The sequence below is a fragment of the Lissotriton helveticus genome, chromosome 4_1 (assembly GCF_964261635.1).
Source record: "Lissotriton helveticus chromosome 4_1, aLisHel1.1, whole genome shotgun sequence".
Classification (NCBI taxonomy): Eukaryota; Metazoa; Chordata; class Amphibia; order Caudata; family Salamandridae; genus Lissotriton; species Lissotriton helveticus.
Window position 1 is genome coordinate 397,643,157 of NC_136063.1, and position 19,947 is coordinate 397,663,103.

Genomic DNA, 19,947 nt, shown 5'->3' on the forward strand with positions numbered 1-19,947 from the left:
TAGTATGTGCTTGGTGATACAGTAAGATAGAAGTGTTCCCAAGACGCACACTTAACTGATATTTCTTCCAATGGAAAATACTTTATGGATGGAGATACGCTTTATCATAGTTTGCACTAATCAATATTAAACATGTTTAAAACTAAAGAAATGTAAATTAATTGTACTGCTATCTATCAGAATGAAAATAAGTAGATACTGAATCCATAACAAATACTACATTTCATCATTGAAACCGTACTTTTAAATTGTGGTAGTAGTGCTTAGCTACTCAATGAATATTATAGTAAATTGGTAGAGTTTCCAGGGATATACCCACAGAAAATCAAACAAATGCAACGCAAGAAGGGAAACATTACTTGCATGTAACAATTGGTTTACAGCTTGTGGTGCTTAAATTCACATGCTGTGCCCACTCATGACATCTGGTGTTGGGTCGCACATATTGCAACTTGTATTTCTTTGAAGAAAGTATTTTGGGTTTTGAGGTGACTCGTGATATTTCCCCCCGAATCCACAGTGCACCAAGACACAGACACCCCCCACCTCAGATTGTATTTCCCTTCTAAGGGGTGAGTAAATGTGATGATCTACATAAAATATTGCAGTGCATGAAGCAAATTGCAGACTGTAAACATGCTGCAGGCACCTGTGTCCTATCTCACTTCTAGGGAGTTGAGTATGGCGCATGTGAATCTGAATCTACAGGCTGCACCAGCATTGTCATGGTAATGTTTTCTGTTTGTGCTGCTGTAGATCATATGCTGTGCATGGACTGTAATTCAGGGTCCAAGTCAGGAAGGGTGCCTGCAAGACAAAGGAATCCATAAAACAAGGTTTTAGCACTATTTGACCCACCTTATTAAAAGGTGTGAATAGCCAAACGTTGCCGTTAGTGAGGATGTGAAATAAAGATTAACTGGCAGCATTACAGATGTGAGCTAATGGGATTTTGTTTAGGTAAGGCATCATGGTTTCGTTTTTGCAAGTAAAATGTGCGCTGGGGATAGCATGCAGTTTGAGTTTAGCTTTGTAACAAAGTAGAATGTTTTTGACAATACTCGCCGTAGAGAATGGAGAGGGATACGTTTACTTAAATTGTGTAACACACAGAAACGAAGGGGCAGATTTACAAGCCCCTTGCATCACGCAACAGCGGCGTAAACGTGGCGCATCCCTGAGAGGCATTTACAACGTGACGCATCTAGGGAGATGTGTCACGTTATAAAGCCCAGCGCCACAATGGGGGCGTTCCCACGTGGGTTTGGCGTTCCGGTGCCTGTGTGCCTTGCAAAAGTGCCTGCGTGAAATCTACAAGATTTCACGCAGGCACTTCTGCGATGCTGCTACGTCAATTTCTTACGCCTGCTTGAAGCAGGCGTAAGAAATGACGCAGCATGTTAAGTTTTGGGGCGGCCCTGAGCATTGCTGGAGTTGCGTCGTGCTTGCGACGCGACTCCAGCAATGAGCCGCCCGTACACCACATGATGCGTCACGCATATGACCTTCCTTGCACCATGGTGCGCCGCATTGTAAATGCGGCGCGTCTGTGGTGGCGCAAGGAGGGAATTGCATGACGCATCGGTTATGGCGCATCCCTGCTGATTTGCAGAGATGCACCAGAAGACGTAAATATGCTCCGTAGGTTGCTGCGCTGCGTTGTGTGTGAAGCAGAGTGCACAACAGCGCCATACCTACAAAGATATGGCGCCGCTGCTCTCTTCCCAAGTGCTGACGCACAATTAATCTTTATAACCGGGATAAGTAAAATGGACTGATTATCTCCATTTTGACGATGTGCAACAGTGGCAGCTAGATGCACACTCATAGATGTGTATGACAACCTGGACCTTTGTACAGATGAAATTTAGCAAAAAGTAGGCTGCACAGTACCAGTTAGAGGATTGAGATTTGGGTTTTACAGTAGGTAACAAAACGTTTCCATTTAACTTCATCGCTTGCAATAGTTGTAGGTGTTCCAGCTTCCTTTAGGTTTTTCATACATTCTTGTGGAAGTTGGAGGTATCCACACTTTAATACCTAAATTGACCAATCATTTGACTGAGGGATTCGGGATTAGGATTTAGCAGTTCTGTTGATGCTGCCTGAGCAAATCTGAATGTAAAGGAAGTCTCTCATGTGGATGTATGAACTTTTCCACAGCAGTGAGGACCAGGCTGGAAGAACAAGAATCTGTGTCAGTGGTGCTTGCCTCAAGTGTCCCAGACGGATTTATCTATAGTGTGTAACCCAGAGTCAGGGGTGTAGGTACCTGGAGGCAGCGTTTGCAATGTTGATGTTTCCATGAGAGGAGTTTCCCAATGCCGGAAGTACTGAAATTAGTGTCTGCTCATATCAGCAAAGCTGTTGTACACCCCTGGCAGATGCTTCACTAGCAAGGGTTACTGATGCTCTAGCAACGAACGCCAAGTTGTTTGGATCATGATGGAGATCCCCCGTTGTCTGATGCAGTTAAGACCAGTTTGGCTTTCAATGCTGTCTGCAATCCCAACGTGCGGTGCAAGCATTCTTGGTGGGATCCTTGTTCCTGAGTTATAAAGCCCAGCTTGTGTGCTGCGAGAAGTGCCTCTGTTGTTACAGGCACCGCAGCGGGTCAAGGAATGATCTGCCCATGAGGTTTAACCTGTTCCACCACTGCTGTTTGTGCTGTACTCTGGGCTCCACCACCACTGGGTCTACCTGTCCTCAGTCACTTCTCACACTGTCTGGCTAATCCCTGCAGTGGGTGCTAGACCACCAAGCAATGGGGACTATTGTAATGCATGAGGCATAATCCATAATGGCCTGAAATGACCATAGCCATAAAAGGATCCGTGCGCATACGGTCCTTGATTTAACTGTTGCAGCGTTTCCACTAGAAAAGATACTGAGCGTGATATGACTGGCACAGTCTGGTTGTTCCACCCTTTATTTCTCCATTGAATGGTAATGTATGTGAATGCTGTTGAAGTTTTGGGTGAAATCACCTGATGCACAGCCATGCATAGCACTAGTATTAACCGGTCGTTAAGCCATATCCATGGCTATTAAAGTGCAGCAAATGCTAACACTGGAGATTTTGCCCTCCTGTACACTCTACTGAGATGGCATATCCTGGGGTTCTGGCACATGCTGCAATATGCCTTCCATCTCATTCTACAAGCATCTAGCATTCCTTTCCAGCTGTGAGGAGAATGTGTGGTAGAGCTGCTGACTTGAGGAGCCAGGTTTGAATCACAGCTTAAGCTCAATATCCTGGAATTCTGTGCAAACCACTTTATCTCCATGTGCCAAAAGAAATAACAAGCATTTGCAATGCTATAGGTCTCGCATTTGCAAACTTACAGCTATTGGATTTGTCAACAGAAAACAGGGCGCAGTGCTGAAATATAAGGTGCGGCGACAGTGTTATAAAGATGAAAGCAGGCGCTGTACTGGAACATAAAGCATGGCGCCCATGGACATAAATATTATTCGCATGGGGGTCCGTGTAGCGGACTTTATTGAAATGAAAAAAGCAACACAAAAAAAAACAGCAACAGGTGGTGGGGAGGGTATTTTGCGGGGAGATTAGGGAGTACGAGCAGGGGCACCGAAACATGAGAACCAAATAAAACAGCAACAGGAGGTTGGTGGAGGGCACCGCACGGGGAGATTAGGTAGCGACAACAGGGGCACCGAAGACAAACACTGGGTTTGAAGTGCATGGAAGGGCAGCAGAAGAAAAAGAGTTCTGCCAAACAACAGATAAGCCCTGAAAGCGAAGGGAAACTTTACTTGGCCAGTGCTCTTCAGCCTTCAACAGAAGTGACATACCGGCTGTGGAAACCAGTTAGGAGCCAGGAAAGAAGAGCAACTCAGGAGTTAATTAATTGCAAACATCAGGCGAGATTGCATTCTGTATGCTGATTTCAGCAGGTCTTCCAGCAGCGCGTGCGCGCTGCCAAGGCTCAACCTGAAAATGTGTGATGTAAACTGGTTCTATTGGAAAGTGCTTCAATGCCCCTGGGCTAGTTTTGCACTATAAAAAAACTGCACAACCAAATTGGTGCTTGCATATCTTCACTGACTGCAACCCACTTGCCTCTAGCATTGAGCTTATTGCTTTCTTTAGGGCCATGTCATTCTTTCCTTGAATGACAGAACGACTGCATTTGTGTGGACCTCCAAGGATTCTGGATGGGCCATGATGCATTGGTGGGGGATCCTTACAATTCTCTGCAGTTTTCAATATAGTTTTAGCCGTGGTAATTTTAGATTCGTCCTCTCAGTTTTCCAGAGTATTTTGAAGTGGAAATCGTCCTATTCCTTCTCAATTTGCATGTAACTGTCAATGTAACAGCCCTGGTATTGGTTTGACCATGGATATTTACTGTTACAATTCCCATCACCGCCCCAACACAGGTTATCCTCATAAAATATGGCTGGAGGCTCTTCAGCTCAATCCCATCTCTGCCAGTGTTGGTCAGTGTGCTCAATTGCACTAGGAAACTCCTTGTCTCCTCAGTCCACCGGGGACCAGATTCTCTTCAGAGTGCCACGCTGTTCATGGAGCACTAGATAAGATGTCTGAACCCGATGGCAGAAAAAAACAATCTAAGGTGGAGTTTATGTCGTGGTGCACCGTGGGTTTACAGGGAGGCACCACAAGCCACCTCGAACCAAAAACACTTCTTTGAAGAAAGACAAAGATACTTAAGTAATATTCCGAACAGAACACAAGATTTAAGGTGTGTAGACAGCATGTGATTTACAGTGGCACATGCTGCAAACATATCTGCTAAAGTGTAATGAATGCCTTACACACATTTATGTTAATAGCATGTTGGTTCATCGTGTTTGTCAGTACATACATTACTATGGTGTTGTATATCCGCGTGAACTGTACCTGAAGACGTGCGATGAATATTAATAGTGGAATTGAACTCAAGACTGCCTTGGTCTAAGTAGATAATGGCTTCTATTGGAAGTGGTCCACTGCATTCTGCACCATTGAAGGTGAAATACCAACGCTGGCAGCATGCCGTTTTGCATTTCAGCCGCAGGGATCCACTGAAGACCACTCGTAAAGCACTGTGTGAGCGCATCTTCGTGAACGTACACTCCTAAGATGAAATATAAAACAATCATTAAAATCAATGGCTATATCCTATTGTATTTTTGACATTCATATTTAGAAAGCCAACCGCCAAGCTATTCGTTCTTGCTAAAAAATGTGGTGTACGAAAATAGCAATCCCCCATAGGTTATGTATATGTGCAGCCTTATGGAACCTTAGCATACATTCTTTTATACATACCAGAGTGCTCGTTTACAAGTTATATTTGAAATTCTCCCAAACATTAGCTGATTGCCTTGTTAATGTATATACCATACATACCATACCTACAATGTCACAAGGCACCTAAAATACATCATGCACACGTCATACATAGTACAGCCGATGCTATGTGTATGTTTACTTCAATTGCTGGCTTACCCACACCAACAGTATTTGTTAACTCAACTTGTTAACAGCATTTGGCACGCTTCATCAAACCCACCATTCCCCAGCTGCCTTTGTGATATTGGGGCTCTGGACAGCATTTCATCCTTCCCTGAACCAGGTCTAGATCAACTTCACACCATCTTGCACATCTTCAACACGGTTAAACCGAGTGAGTGAATGAGTGGTGAAGCAATTGATAAGATATGACAACCCAGAGAATTGCCGAAGACTAGCGGGACAGCAAATGTCAAATTGATATAATACCTGCAAAATATTGATAAGTCTGACAAACAGATATGTATTGGTTAAGCAGATGTAGATAGAACTCTGTGTGAAGGGGGTGGGAGAACCGCCTCACCTGTACTGTTGAGTTACGGAAAGGTTTAAAATGTTTTAAATAAAGCCCAACACTAAACAGTTTATATTTCCTTGTATCTTGTTCAATATTTATCTCTGCCAGCTGATTTATATGATTGAATCATTTGTGTGGAAAATGTTACATTTCTGGGTCTTCCGTAACATTCAATAAACCAAGAGTCCTAGTACACAGGCATGATTTGATTGTTGTGTGCACGAGCCACACTGGCCTGAAACTGAAAGCACAATCTTATCACACCTCTGAATGTTGGGACGTTGCCTCAATGCAATCCATGGTGACATACATTGAAAGCACCTAAAGAGGAACACTTGCATGACTGAAGTATTGTCTTTTGAATTTTCTCCTCTTGTGTTAATGTTCTCTTGTGTGACTTCTGACCTTGTCCACAGCCAACTCCATCTACCTCAGTTAAAGGCCTTGGAGTCATCATAGATGCTGACCAGCTTGTTAAGACTTACTTAAATAGTCAAAGACTGCTTATTTGTATTTTTGAGTTTGTTATTTTTCTTCACCGGTTTTAAGCCAACATTGCCCTAGTGCTCCAACACCTGCACTCTGCATATTGGTTCAGTCTTGTCCTCCTAACTACTTCCTGTGAAAACTCCAAAGGTACCAGAACTGAGTGTCAAGACTGCTATTCTATCAACACTCCAATCCATCATATTCTCCTCTGGTTCCTGATTGCCAAGAAAGTTTCCTTTAAGGCCATATGCCTTACCCATCCTTCAAAAAGACTTGTCACGTATTCGCCGGAAGCCTTGCTCAAAGGTTCAGCTCTGATAGAAACCCCAACCTTTAGCAAATCACATCAGGTGTCTCAACTATTTCCTGTCTACACAGCGAGACTCTAACTCTTTTTTTTATGTATCAATGCTTTATTGATTTTCCAAAAACCTTTAGTCAGTCACATACTTCTGAACATACAAATTCAGGGGCCATAACCCCTACTAACATGCCCCAAAGGTGCAATTCTAGTATTGCATTCCACTAATGTACCACCTTTGCACGTTCCCAGAGAAGATGCACAATGCCTCCCTCATCCCCAGCATAAAGAATGTATGCTCAATGTGGCTGCCTCTCTCAAGACCCAGTCATGGTCCTCTAACAAACAACAACCCCCATTCTTCGAAGTTCGTTTGGAGGAGAGTTCCCACCATAATCGCAACACACTTGAGGTGCCTTGAGAAAAGGCATGATCAATAAAGAGTGAGGAGATTCCTGATATAGTACCCTCAAAATCTTTTCATGTGCATATGTACATCTGAATGGGAGACGGCATTAATACATACAGTGTCTTCCCACATTTTTCTCTTTAGGCCCCCATCAGTTGTATGAACCTCAAGAATTCCATGGACGAGAGATTATATTCACGTTACAAATCCAACAAGCATTTGCAATGCAATACGTCTCGCATTAGGAAAGTTTGAGCTATTGGTATTGTAAATGACACATTTTTTATTCATGTTTTGTTTTTGAAAATAGCGAAATTAATAGGTTTGTCATTTACAATGCCAATAGTTATAACTTTCGGAAATTGACACCTATAGCATTTGTAATGCAAGATGTGTTGTATTTACATGACGAAAATCCAAGAACAGAAGTGAAATATTAACATCTTTTTGTTACATTTGTAATAAAGCTTGAAACATTGAGAGAACATATTTGAACCAGGTGTTGTTGAATGGTTGCACAGATTGATGCTGTGGTGGCCCTGAGTGATGTGATGGCGAACGAGTGATGCTGTTGCGTTCAGTGATGCAGTGGTAGCGCATAGTGATGTTGTGGTGCCCCTGAGTGATGCTGTGGTGGTGCGGAGTGATGCTGTATGCTATGCTATGTTTTGTTTTGCTATCCTATGTTTTGTTTTGTTATGCTATGCTATGTTTTGCTATCCTATGCTTTGATTTGTTATGCTATGCTATGCTATGCTGTGTTTTGTTATGCTATGTTTTGTTATGCTATGTTTTGCTATGCTATGCTTTGTTATGCTATGCTATGCTATGTTTTGTTATGCTATGCAATGTTTTGTTATGCTATGCTATGTTTTGTTGTGTTTTGCTATGCTATGCTTTGTTATGATATGTTATGTTTTGTTATGCTATGTTTTGTTATGCTATGCTTTGTTGTGTTTTATTATGCTATGCTTTGTTTTGCTGTGCTATGTTTTGTTATGCTATGCTTTGTTATGCTATGCTATGTTGTGTTGTGTTATGCTATGTTTTGTTGTGTTTTGTTATGCTATGCTATGTTTTGTTATGCTATGCTTTGTTTTATGTTATGTTATGCTATGTTTTGTTATGTAATGCTATGTTTTGTTATGTTATGCTATGTTTTGTTCTGCTATACTATGTTATGCTATGCTTTGTTTTGTTATGCTATGTTTTGTTATGCTATGCTTTGTTGTGTTTTGTTATGCTATGCTATGCTTTGTTGTGTTTTGCTATGCTAGGTTTTGTTTCGTTATGCTATGTTTTGTTTTGCCAACCTATGCTTTGTATGCTATGCTATGTTTTGCTATCCTATGCTTTTTTGTTCTGCTATGCTATGCTGTGTTTTGTTATGCTATAATGTGTTTTGTTATGCTATGATGTGTTTTGTTATGCTATGATGTGTTTTGTTATGCTGTGCTGGTGAGGGTGTGTGAGGGTGAGGGTGAGGGGGTGTGAGGGTGAGGGTGTGTGAGGATGAGGGTGTGAGGGTAAGGGGTGTGAGGGTGAGGGGGGTGAGGGTGTGTGAGGGTGAGGGGGGTGAGGGTTTGTGAGGGTGAGAGGGGGTGAGGGTGAGTGAGGGTGAGAGGGTTGTGAGGGTGAGGGTGTGTGAGGTTGTACGGGTGAGTGAGAGTGTGTGAGGGTGTAGGGTGTGTGAGGGTGTGTGAGGGTGAGAGGGTCCGAAGTAAATGGTGGCAGGGCAGACATCATAGGACAGAGAGAGGAGACTGTGTGGTGACTGCGTTGGTCAGTTTCAGAATAAGGAGGGGCAGAGTCAGCACAGTCTGCGAGGGTTCAACGTTTCTAGAAGCAAAGCATAGCATTTGAGGAGCAAGGCTACTGTAAACAAGCACGGTGTGAGAGTGAGGGTGTAAGGGTGATGGGGGGTGAGGGGGCGTGAGGTTGAGAGGGTGTGTGAGGGTAAGAGGGTGTGTGAGGGTGAGAGAGGGTGTGTGAGGGTGAGTGAGGGGGTGTGAGGGTGAGGGGGTGTGAGGGTGAGAGGGTGAAGGGGTGTGAGGGTGAGGGGGTGTGAGGGTGAGGGGGTGTGAGGGTGAGGGGGTGTGAGAGGGTGAGGGGGTGTGAGATTGAGGGGGTCTGAGGGGGTGTGTGAGGGTGAGGGTGTGAGTGTGTGGGGGGTGAGGAGGTGAGGGTGAAAGGGTGTATGAGGGTGAAAGGGTGTGTGTGGGTTAGGGTGAGAGGGTGGGTGAGGGTGTGAGGGTGGGTGAGAGGGTGTGTGAGGGTGTGTGAGGGGGTGTGTGAGGGTGAAGGGGGGGTGAGGGTGAGGGTGTGTTAGGGTGAGCATGAGGGGGTGTGAGGGTGAGGCAGTGTGAGAGTGAGGGGTGTGAGTGAGTGGGTGTGAGGGTGAGGGGGTGTGAGGGTGAGGGTGTGTGAGGGGGTGAGAGTGTTGTGAGGGTGAGGATGAGGGTGTGTGAGGTTGTAAGGGTGAGTGAGGGTATGTGAGGGTGTGAGGGTGAGGAGGTGTGAGGGTCCGAAGTAAATGGTGGCAGGGCAGACATCATAAGACAGAGAGAAGAGACTGCGTGGGTCAGTTTCAGAATCAGGAGGGGCAGAGTCAGCACAGTCTGCGAGGGATCAACGTTTCTAGAGGCAAAGCATAGAGGATATAGCATTGCAGCTAGCAAGTCGAGTGTTTTCAAGCTGAGTGTCCCTAGAGAGATGGCAACACAGCAACAGCATTTGAGGAGCAAGGCTACTGTAAACAAGCACGGTAGGCTTTCACATTCGTCCAGAAAAAAAAACGAGAAAGGTGCAGAGAACGCCGAACAAAACACGGCTTTCCCGCGAAATGGATGCAAAAACAAGCTCTCGGCATTGCTGTGGCAGGGCGGGGGGGAGAGCGGGAGCGCATTCCTTTGAAGTCTGATGCCAAGGCTCAGACAAATGGTGGTGTGAGATGTGGCTGGCGATGATGTGCACGCGCATAGCTCACATGAACTGTATGCGATCTGCAGCTAGGTAGACTTTTCTTTTCCGCTAACTATAATCTCGCCTATTTATCCCTGCGGGATAGAATAGGCGAGACCTAAAAAGGGCTTCAACCTCCACCTTAAAACAAGTTAGCCACACTGTGACTTATACAACCTTTCCATACAATTCAACTGACCACTTCCAGTCTAATTCTGATTACCACATTGTACCATAAGGACGCTGTTAAATGCAGACTTTCCACGGGCATGGGCTCGTTGGCATCCACATTAATAAGTGATATCCTATCAATCTCTATATGGTTGGGAGATTACAACATTCCGGGTGTTATTGAAATCTGGGGTAAGTCTGACAGTGTTGAGTGCTTCTCAGTAAATTTTACATACTAAAAAAGGGCAGTCAAGGATTTGTTAGTCTTAATAAAATCTACTGGTTAACCATCTTCCCCCGGTTCTTTCCCATTTTTGGTGTCATCTATCATGTGCATCACCTCTCCCTCTGTGATGTCACATGGATTTGTCAAGTTTTCGGCTTTATTATTTTGAATAGCAGAAATAGTTCTACCCACCACCATCTGTTTCAGTTGGGTGGCTATAAGCCCCCAGGCTTCTCCCTTCTCTCATAGGGGCATATTTACAAGCCCTTTGCGCCACCCGTACGTTACTTTTCCCATGTTAAAAATGACGCAAAAGTGGCGCAAGGGGCTTGTAAATAAGCCCCATAGTATTTAAATTGTGAATAAAATAACGCTTTTTCAGCCTGCATCGTATACTCTCCATTCAAGTCGTATTTGGCCTAACTCAGCTCCCTAAGAGTATCAGACATGGGGAGGCATGGGTAGGTGGAGGTGAAATGTTCAGTTTTAGCTTCTAAGGAATGTCTCTCACGTGCCACATGTTTTTTGGCCACCGCAGATTTTCTCATCAACTATCTTCATATACCAGCCTTCCTCGCCTCACCACAGTATAGATGGGGTCTGAACAGAGTCTATGTTCTCATCCACAAAGCGCTTGACATGAGAAAGTAATCGTTGTTTAACCTTATGATGTTAATATTTAGACATGTTCATCTGCCATAGGCGGTGGGGATACTGTATTTAGATCCATTGTGATTGCCACCATATCATGATCTGAAACTGCGCTGGGTATGATCCACGCCTTCCCTACATGTCTCATCACTATCGCTGTTGTGAGGAAGTAATTTAGCCAAGTACGTGTTCCGTGTACGAAGGAAGGGAAGGTGTAATATCGCTCTATCTGATGCAGCAGCCTCCAAGGGTCTTCCAGGGCAAAGTCCATGAGTAGTTCTTGTAGATAACACCCCCTTTGTCATGTTTGGGATATGATATACAAGACTTATTGATTAACGGGTCAATGACGACATTCATATCTCCCTCAATCATGACCAAAGAATGAAACCTATAAGGTAATTTACAGAGCCAACAATGAGTAAATGTCCTTCACGTGCAGTTTTACAAATATGTACCTACTGTCCTAGTCCGACCATGTGTGATGCAGTCGGTAGAGCAAGTTCTTATGAATAACTACTGTAACCCCTCTTGTCTTGTGGCTAAGTGGCGTGGTCTGTGTTGTAACTGACTGCTTAGTAGGAATACATAGAACAGCCAACCCACTCAGTCTCTGCACAGTTTATCGCACTCTAGCTTAGTCAAGTGTCTCTCCTTTATCATAGCTATATGCAGGTTCTGGTGGCCAATGAAGGTAAGCATTGTTATCCCCTTCACATAATGTTTCAGGCCATTTGCATTTAGGGAAAGCAGAGTAAGTGGTTTTGCGCCACCTTACATCTCGGTCTTGTTCACTAAGAGCAACTTTTCTAGTGTGTACTGTATATGGAGGGTAACCGAGAGTAAGATTTGTGAACGATACGAGAGGGTATTGCTGGTTGGGTTACGTTGTGGACTGGCTGCTATACCAGGCTGTAGACATTTGAAGCTAATGCTGGGAGAAAGGCGTTGCCTAGACCAATGAGCTATCTGAAATAGAGAGTTTTGAGAGCTGCACAGTTGTATACATCTGCCAGGTCTTGCAGAGGTATGAAACAACCTCCACTCCAGAAAGGGATTCTCCGTTCTGAACGGAATGTGATGCGTGGGCAAGCGGATACCAGCAGTGGCATCAAGCACAGCACTGGGTAACAGGTATCGATGCAAATCCCCAACTAAACAACAATAACTCTGGGGTCAGTAATAACAGCCATACCATCAATGACATGGCCCTAGTCCACCCAATGGTCTCTATAACTGATCAATCAACAGTTAATCTAGTATGAATAGTGTTGTAGCATTCAGGGTCTTGCACAACATATTCCCCAAGAAGTAATGGTCTTACTTCCTCCCCATCCCCTCCCAATAAGGAGAGGATTTTTCAAAGGTGAAGGTATCACCCCATGGAAACCCATACATTACCATCAGAGTGGCTCCCTCAGTCGTTGTTGCGGTGCCATTGGATCAAGTGTGGGAGATAAGGCATCAACATATCCCCAAAGCCCTCAGTTTCACCATTGTGTGGTGTAGTTGGGTGTAGTCGGTATTTTAATCATGGAAACATTCAAAGTTTCAAGGTGCAAGACCATGAAATCGGAGTCAACCCCGCCCCCCTTTCTCAATATGAAGATAAGCATTATGCACACCAGCATGTAGAATTATCTCTCCTTTTCTGTTCCTGAGGACTTTAACATATACAGGAGGGAGATGGCCCAGAAAGACAGAGCCCATCCCCCTCAAAAAGAGGGCTTCTCTATTTCCTGAAGAAAGCATATGTTACAGTTTTATGGGCAAACAATGTCTCTGCCACTTTTAGCTTCCTAGTGTCCCAGTTTGGGATCCTATCCCCATCTCTGTGTAATGTCCTCAAGGTGTCCGCATTTTGTTTTGAAAGGCTCCCTACCAAAGTGTTTCTTGCCATGACAAGCTTGGGGTGTCTCTAATAACACAGTGTTCATTCAGGTGTCATCTTTCCTTTCCAATTCATCCAATAGCTTTGCCAAGTCCTCTGGTTCATCATATTGAAGCGCTCAGTAGTCAGCATTTTCGCCGGTTTCAGTAACACATATTTTACATCTCTTTTCCTCAGTCTGGGACTGAGCACTAGGACCCGCTTCCTCTTTGAATTAGTTTCAAGCGAAAAGTCTGGCAGGAAGAGTCCCTGGTTATTCTCGATATGTATATGGCCTATGTTATTTAGCCATTGCAAGAATTTGTCTGGGTTGTTGATGCAGTAGGCAAAGCCAAGAATTTGCCTCAAACTAATGTTAGTGGGTTTATGACGTGATCTCACCCTGTGCGCTCTCTGGACTTCCAAAGGAGGAGCAAAAGTAACATTCAGAAGGGTGGGAATCAGGGTGCTGAGAAAGTTCACCATGTTGTCCTGTTCCACATTCTCAGGAATCCCGGATATACTCACATTATTCCTTCAGATCCTGTCCTCCAGTTCTATGGTTTTCCACCAGAGCTCCCAAATCTCAGGGTCGTAGTCAGGTTGATTGTCCCATCTGGATTACACCTCCATTACTCTTTGTTACAGTATGGTCAACTTGGAATGGAAAGTGCTGATGTCTCTTCAGAGGGATTGTACTTCATAGGAAGGAGTTTTTACTGTACCACTGGCTGCACCTATTGAGAATTTAATATCTGCCATTTTTGTAGCAGCAGGCCAGAGCTGTATCTAATACCATCACCATGTCAGATATGGCATCCCTCTTTACTGGCCACTGCCTGGCGTGTTTTGTTCTCAGCACATGACATTGAGGACTCCTTGATGCATCAATAGCGTCCGTCATGTCCAAGGTACAAGTCTTTATACTATCCCATCAGGGGGCACCTCGAGCTATGACAAGGACTCTCAGACAGTCATTATCCCACCTCAACCTCTCCTCATCCAACCAGCTCCCCGTAGGTAATGCAGCGGGTCTCCTGGGTATCCAGATCCAGTCCCTGCAGAGGTGTGAAACAACCTCCATGCCAGAAAGGGATTTTCCGTTCTGAACGGAATTTGATGCGTGGGCTGTACAAGCCTAGAAAACTATGACAACATTTAGGGGTTTCTCAATAGCGTCAGTCAGTTAGCCGGCTATCCACCCGCAACCCATGGCACATATTTCTAATGTACACATTATGGTTTGCTATGTAGTTAGTTGTAAGTAGCAAGGGATATAATTCTCACATGCCACAGACAGTGCAGCATCAACTTTGAGCAGACCAGTCGGGAAAGCATCTCCTGGAGAGAATGTGATCATGAAGCCAACATTAGACATGATGCAAGAGTACTCAATTGCCAAACCATTATGCCCGATCTAAAATGGCTGCCATTTCGAAGTTTAGCATTCCTCAGTCAGTTGTCCCTAGTGCTGTTGCGCCGAATTTCCTGGCCGCCCTCTGTAATGGGAGCCCCTCTGCACCACACAGCTCCTGAGCCAGTGCTCGTCTACCCCCTCTGAATAGGAAGTTCCGCGAATAGTCAGAATTAGTAACGCACACAAGTTCATTCCAATTGCACCGTTCAATCACTCCTGGCACCCAGGAGGTGCCAGCCAATTGTGCAGACAACCATCAGGTGGAATCGCTCATCACTCTCCCTCTGCAATTGCAGATGTTGGCCACCTACATCCTTCAGCTCCACTCTGGTCTCTCCTCTGGTGTCTCCAATACCACCTCAATTCTCGGAAGGGTAGCGGACATCTGGGGCTTAACACGATCCGTGGTGTAGGCTGGTGTTGGTCCACCCACATTTAATGGGTTTGAAGGTTCAATGTGATGTGTGGATTCAGACCTACAAGCATCTAGGTAGCATTAGCCCAATGCCACCATGTTCTCCAGCATCCACCCATGTCCCATTCCCTCCAAGACTTGGGTGCCCATTAAACCTATCAACTACCACATCCTATACACTATTATGAAACATAATTTTCTCATCTGTCTCGGGTACAAGATACAACTACGGATTGACAAGTTGTTAGTGCACTTAAACCTCTGCCTGCATGTTACCTATCCTTAGCTGCTTGGCCAACAGTGCCCTGAATACTCACTTCCATCATGGCTCAACACATTCCTATAGATTAATCTTTCACTATTAAGATCCTGCACCAAATTCTAAAAAGAACCCCCAGTTTTTGTGATGTCGACTGTGAACAACTGCTTATGGCTGTGTATATCACTTTCTGCTTCAAATCTACACACTTTCTGCTTCAAATCTACACTCACCTCGATGCTCAAAGTAGGCGTACTTTCAGCTACACCTGCGCCCTGTTTCATAGTGCTGACCTTTTACTCATCGCATTTATCTTGCTGCTCCTTGATCGAAGCATATCCTTGGTCCTCATGTTTGACACCTTCACATTTACTTAGACCCAAGCACAGCCTTATCACACTCAAGTGCAAGTATTCTTCACTGTGTTCTTTCTGGAATGCACTAGTGCTCTTTATAACTCATCTCAACCACTCCGGCACCTTATACTACACAGGATCACTGCCCGTGACCACATCTCTGAGTAGGGTTACTGCCCTCTGGCACCTCCTTTCTGTAGTAGTTTCTTCTTTGGATGGAGTCTGGTGTTGAACTATCTCCTGTCCTTTCTTTTGTGACTAAGCACTGGTGTCATGGTGTGATCGAGAGGACTGTTTATCTTTTTGTTGGGGTGTCTGCTTGCTCCCTTTTGAACATAGGACTTGTGAGTTGCTTCCCTAATTTTCCCTGTGCGGTTTTTGCTAGGAGTTACGTTGCCTCACCTCACCTCACCTCACCTCAACAGTGGTAAAAGGGGAGCTCTGTGATTTTTACTTCAGCCACTGCCCTACTCCCATTTATTTTTTTGTCATTTCGCTTTGAAAGCAGTCTGCCCAGGGTCCTCTCACTCCTCAGTTTTGTGGGTTCACAGACAGGATTTGAGTTTTGCTCCAGCCTTGCTCGTTTTCTCTTTTGTTTGGGGTTCTCTTTGCTTCTCTTTGCGTGTTGGTGTGTGAGCTGGTGATAGGGTGTATCACATGCCACAGGACTGACCCTTCTCTCAGAGTGGGACTTTTGTCTTACTCAGGTGCTCCCTGCAGCTCCCAACTGGCTAGTCCCAAGTTCCCCCTGGCAAATTGCTTCTCTGGGATTCTTCCCGCGACCCCCCGGACCCACTGAAGGTGTTGATGGTTCACACTCTTTCTTTCATGCCCTTTTTCCTCCCGTAAAAATTGGGAGGTGGAACTGCTTGAGCTCCATTGTTTTGGTCTTGTTACTGCTTCAGACTACCTGGTACCTTGCTTACTGAGAATTGTAACTTTTCATATCTGAACCCCGCAAACAAATGAACAAGATGAAAGAATTCCTTTTTATTTATTTTAAAACTTATATCGCGCAAACGAATCACCCCCAGAGGGATCTCTCGGCGCTTTTGGTGACAATATGCAGGAACGGCTGATCCAGGAGTTGCGACTTTAAAACAGCGAGGTTTTTAGTCTCGCTAAGGCAGCGTTTGCGCTGTCTCTTCGAGACATGCTGTATTCAGGTATGGACTTGAAGCTTTGCCCATTTTCCCGCCCATCTTTTCAAGTGGCTCCTGTTTCTGTCCTTTCTAAAGAGTTGCTTTTGATTCGTGAATAGGCTTAGTAGTACCTCCTTAGTACTACCTTTTCTCATTCTGTAACCTTCTATGAGGAGTTATTGTTATTGTTAATTCCGGCTTCTATAGCGCCAACTCACCGGCAGGTCTCAAGGCGCTTATGACCGAAAAAGGTAACAGTTACATGATTGTCAAATACAAAAAGAGCAACATCATGTTTAGACCGAGCACAACATATCCCTGAACAAAAAGGTTTTTAAAGTTTTTCTGAAACGGAGGAGATTACCCTCTTTACGGAGGGTTTCAGGTAGTTTATTCCAGATTTTTGGAATCAGAGCGGAGAAAGATCTCCCGCCTTTTGTGGCCAGCTTAAACCGGGGGCATACCAGCAGCTGGGCATCTGAGGACCTTAATCTCCGTTCCGGATTATATAGCTCCAACCGTTCCTTTATGTACACAGGTGCTTGCCCATAGATTGCCTTATGGGCAATACACAGGCTTTTAAAGACAGACCTTTGTCCAATGGGCAGCCAATGAAGGCTCTGCAGCAGTGGAGAGGCATGGGATCGTCTTGGGAGTTTAAAAATAAGGCGTGCAGCATCGTTTAAAACCACCTGCAATCTACTGATCAGGATTTTTGGAAGGCCCAAATAAAGGGCGTTGCCGTAGTCCAGCCTTGAAATTATTGTGGCAGAGACTACGGTACGAAGCATAGACTGGGATAAAAGGGGGACTAACTTACGCAATTGTCTAATTAGACCATTGCAAGTACCCACTACAGTGGAGATCTGACTGCACATTGAAAGTTCGCTGTCAATCTTTATACCCAGACTTTTCACCTTATCCACTGGTGTTGGGGTTGGGCCTAATTCCTGGGGCCAATACAGGTCACTCCATGGAGAGCAAGTGGATGATATAACTAGAACCTCTGTTTTTTCAGGATTGATCTTCAAAAGGTTCCTAGTCATCCAACTCACAGTAAATCTTAGAACATCTTGCGCATAGGTCTGTACCGGCACTGTGTTCTCTATGCTCAATAAGAGTTGGGTGTCGTCGGCGTAGTTAAATACGCGACATCCCATCTTTGCCAGGGAGCTTATCAATGGCTGCAGGTATAAGTTAAAAAGAAGTGGGGACAAAGCGGAACCTTGAGGGACCCCGCACTTCAAGTTCCCCACCTCCGATACCTTATCCCCCAACTGAATCCTCTGCGTTCTCCCTACTAGAAAGGATTCCAACCATCTATAGGCCGTGTCTCGAATCCCGCAGTTCACCAGTCTATCCAGGAGCAGGGTATGGCTGACAGTATCGAACGCCGCCGATAGATCTAAAAGTATCAGGGCGCTCGGTTTCTTACTGTCAGCCATCCCTCTAAGTTCGTCCAGCACCGAGAGCATCACCAACTCGGTGCTGTGATGTGCACGAAAACCCGCCTGTAAATCATGGAGAGAATGGTGTAACTCCAGAAACGAGGCCAGGGCCTTCAGTACATGTTGCTCAAGGATTTTTGACAGGAACGGGAGTTGGGAAATTGGCCTATAGTTTTTCAGAGTCTTAGGGTTTGCTCCCGGTTTCTTCATTAGCGGCTTCACTCGAGCTTCTTTGAAGCTCGCTGGTATCCGACCTGTAACTAATGAATTATTCAGGAGAGAAAGGATATGGTCTTCTAACGTATGTCGTGCTAAACGAAATACATTAGGTGGGCAAGGTTCCGCCGGGGAGCCGGATTTAACTTTACTCATAAGTGACTCAAGGGTCATCGCATCCATCAGAGGAAAGTTTGAAATACCAGATTCTACCGGCGTCTGGGCAACCTGTGACTTGATGACTTCAGTCGTATGACCATTCCCGATGTCCTGTAGAATGGTCTCTACTTTCTCTAGAAAATAGCATTGGAAGGTGTCACAGCTAAAAGCTATTTCCGTATTTTCAGGTTTTTTGCTTAATTCCGTTAGAATTTTGAATGTTTCCTTCTGGACATTTCCAGCTTGCTTTATACGATTTTCATAATATTTAGCTTTAGTGTCCAGAATAAACTTCTTGTAGATATTGAGCAAAGTTTTATATTGCTCTCGACTTTCCTCATCTTTTTTCTCCGCCAATTTCGTTCTGAATTTCGGAGCTTCTTTTTGTGCTCCCTTAGGTCAGATGTAAACCATGGAGCCCCCTTTCCAGCTCCTTTTACCCTTTGCTGCTTTTCTGGTGCGATCTGGTCAATTGCTCTGATCAGATTGTCAGTAATGTACCTATACTCCTGATCTAGGTCAGTATTGGGAGTAGAAGGGAGAACCAATTCCGAAAGAGTAGAGGACAGTGTTTGTAGATCAACTTTCTTCCATTGGCGGACCTTCTGCATTTTAGGTGGCGGTTTCATTGGCTTAGCATTAATAGGTACATCACAATAAATTAAGTGATGATCTGACCAAATGCAAGGTAAAACCCTCGAAAGTACTGCTTTGTGGTCTAACGTCCAGATGAGATCAAGAATATGTCCTTTAATATGTGTAGGGGTGTCTACCAACTGTCGAAACCCCAAAGAGGACATAGTGCTCTCCAAAAAGCGGGCAGCTGGTTCCTTTAATTCTCTATCCCAATGGAAGTTAAAATCTCCGGTTACTACTATATTTTTGTATCGGGAGCAAAGATCCGATATAGTAGCCATAAACAAATCATTAAAACCTGGGTTAGAGTTTGGTGGACGATATACCGTAAAAATTATTAAGCACTGGTTATCAAACACAATCTTTACTGCGAGTGTGTCAGCTAAGTCCACAGTCTCTGCCAGTATTTTAATTACAGTTAGAGTTTTTTTAAATATAATCGCTACTCCCCCCCCTCGGGCATTATCTGTACGATTGTGCCAAATTATATCGTACTCACTCGGGACAGCTGCTATGATGTCTGGTAATGAGCTATCTCCGAGCCATGTCTCCGAGAGGGTAAGGACATCAATATCCTCATTTTGGAGTAGGGTGAAAATCTCCAAACTGTGTTTATGTAGAGATCGTGTATTTAGGCATGTTAGCTTTAAAAAAAGTGGCCGAGTATCTAATAATGCTATGGAAGATTTTAAAATGGACAACGCGTCCAATACAGTTATAATAGTAGGGTCCAAAGAGTGTCCCCCCGTATCTAAGAGATACAGTTCCTCCGAAGAAAAGATGCGCCTCTGTCCAGAGCCCCCAGCCCCTGCGCCCGTTCGTGCGCAGACGGGCGCAGACGGGCTGGACTCTGGCGTGACTCCGGCGTGCTCACGCAGCGCGTGAACGCTGCGCGTCAACATGGCCGCCCTAAATACCTGGGAGTGAGGCACTAGCGCGTCAACCACGATGGCGCCGCCGAGCGTCCAGTGCTTCCCAAAT

The 19,947-nt window shown here is 44.8% G+C and overlaps 1 protein-coding gene across 2 annotated transcripts in view; it reads right to left on the reverse strand.

The window, feature by feature from the left end:
- Positions 1–19,947, reverse strand: part of CTHRC1 (collagen triple helix repeat containing 1) — a 158,184-nt gene that overhangs the window by 21,400 nt on the left and 116,837 nt on the right. For both annotated transcript variants that reach the window (XM_078686902.1, XM_078686903.1), the window contains exon 3: positions 4,889–5,105. In XM_078686902.1, coding sequence (XP_078543028.1) covers positions 4,889–5,105 — 217 coding nt within the window. The remainder of the gene's footprint in view (positions 1–4,888; positions 5,106–19,947) is intronic.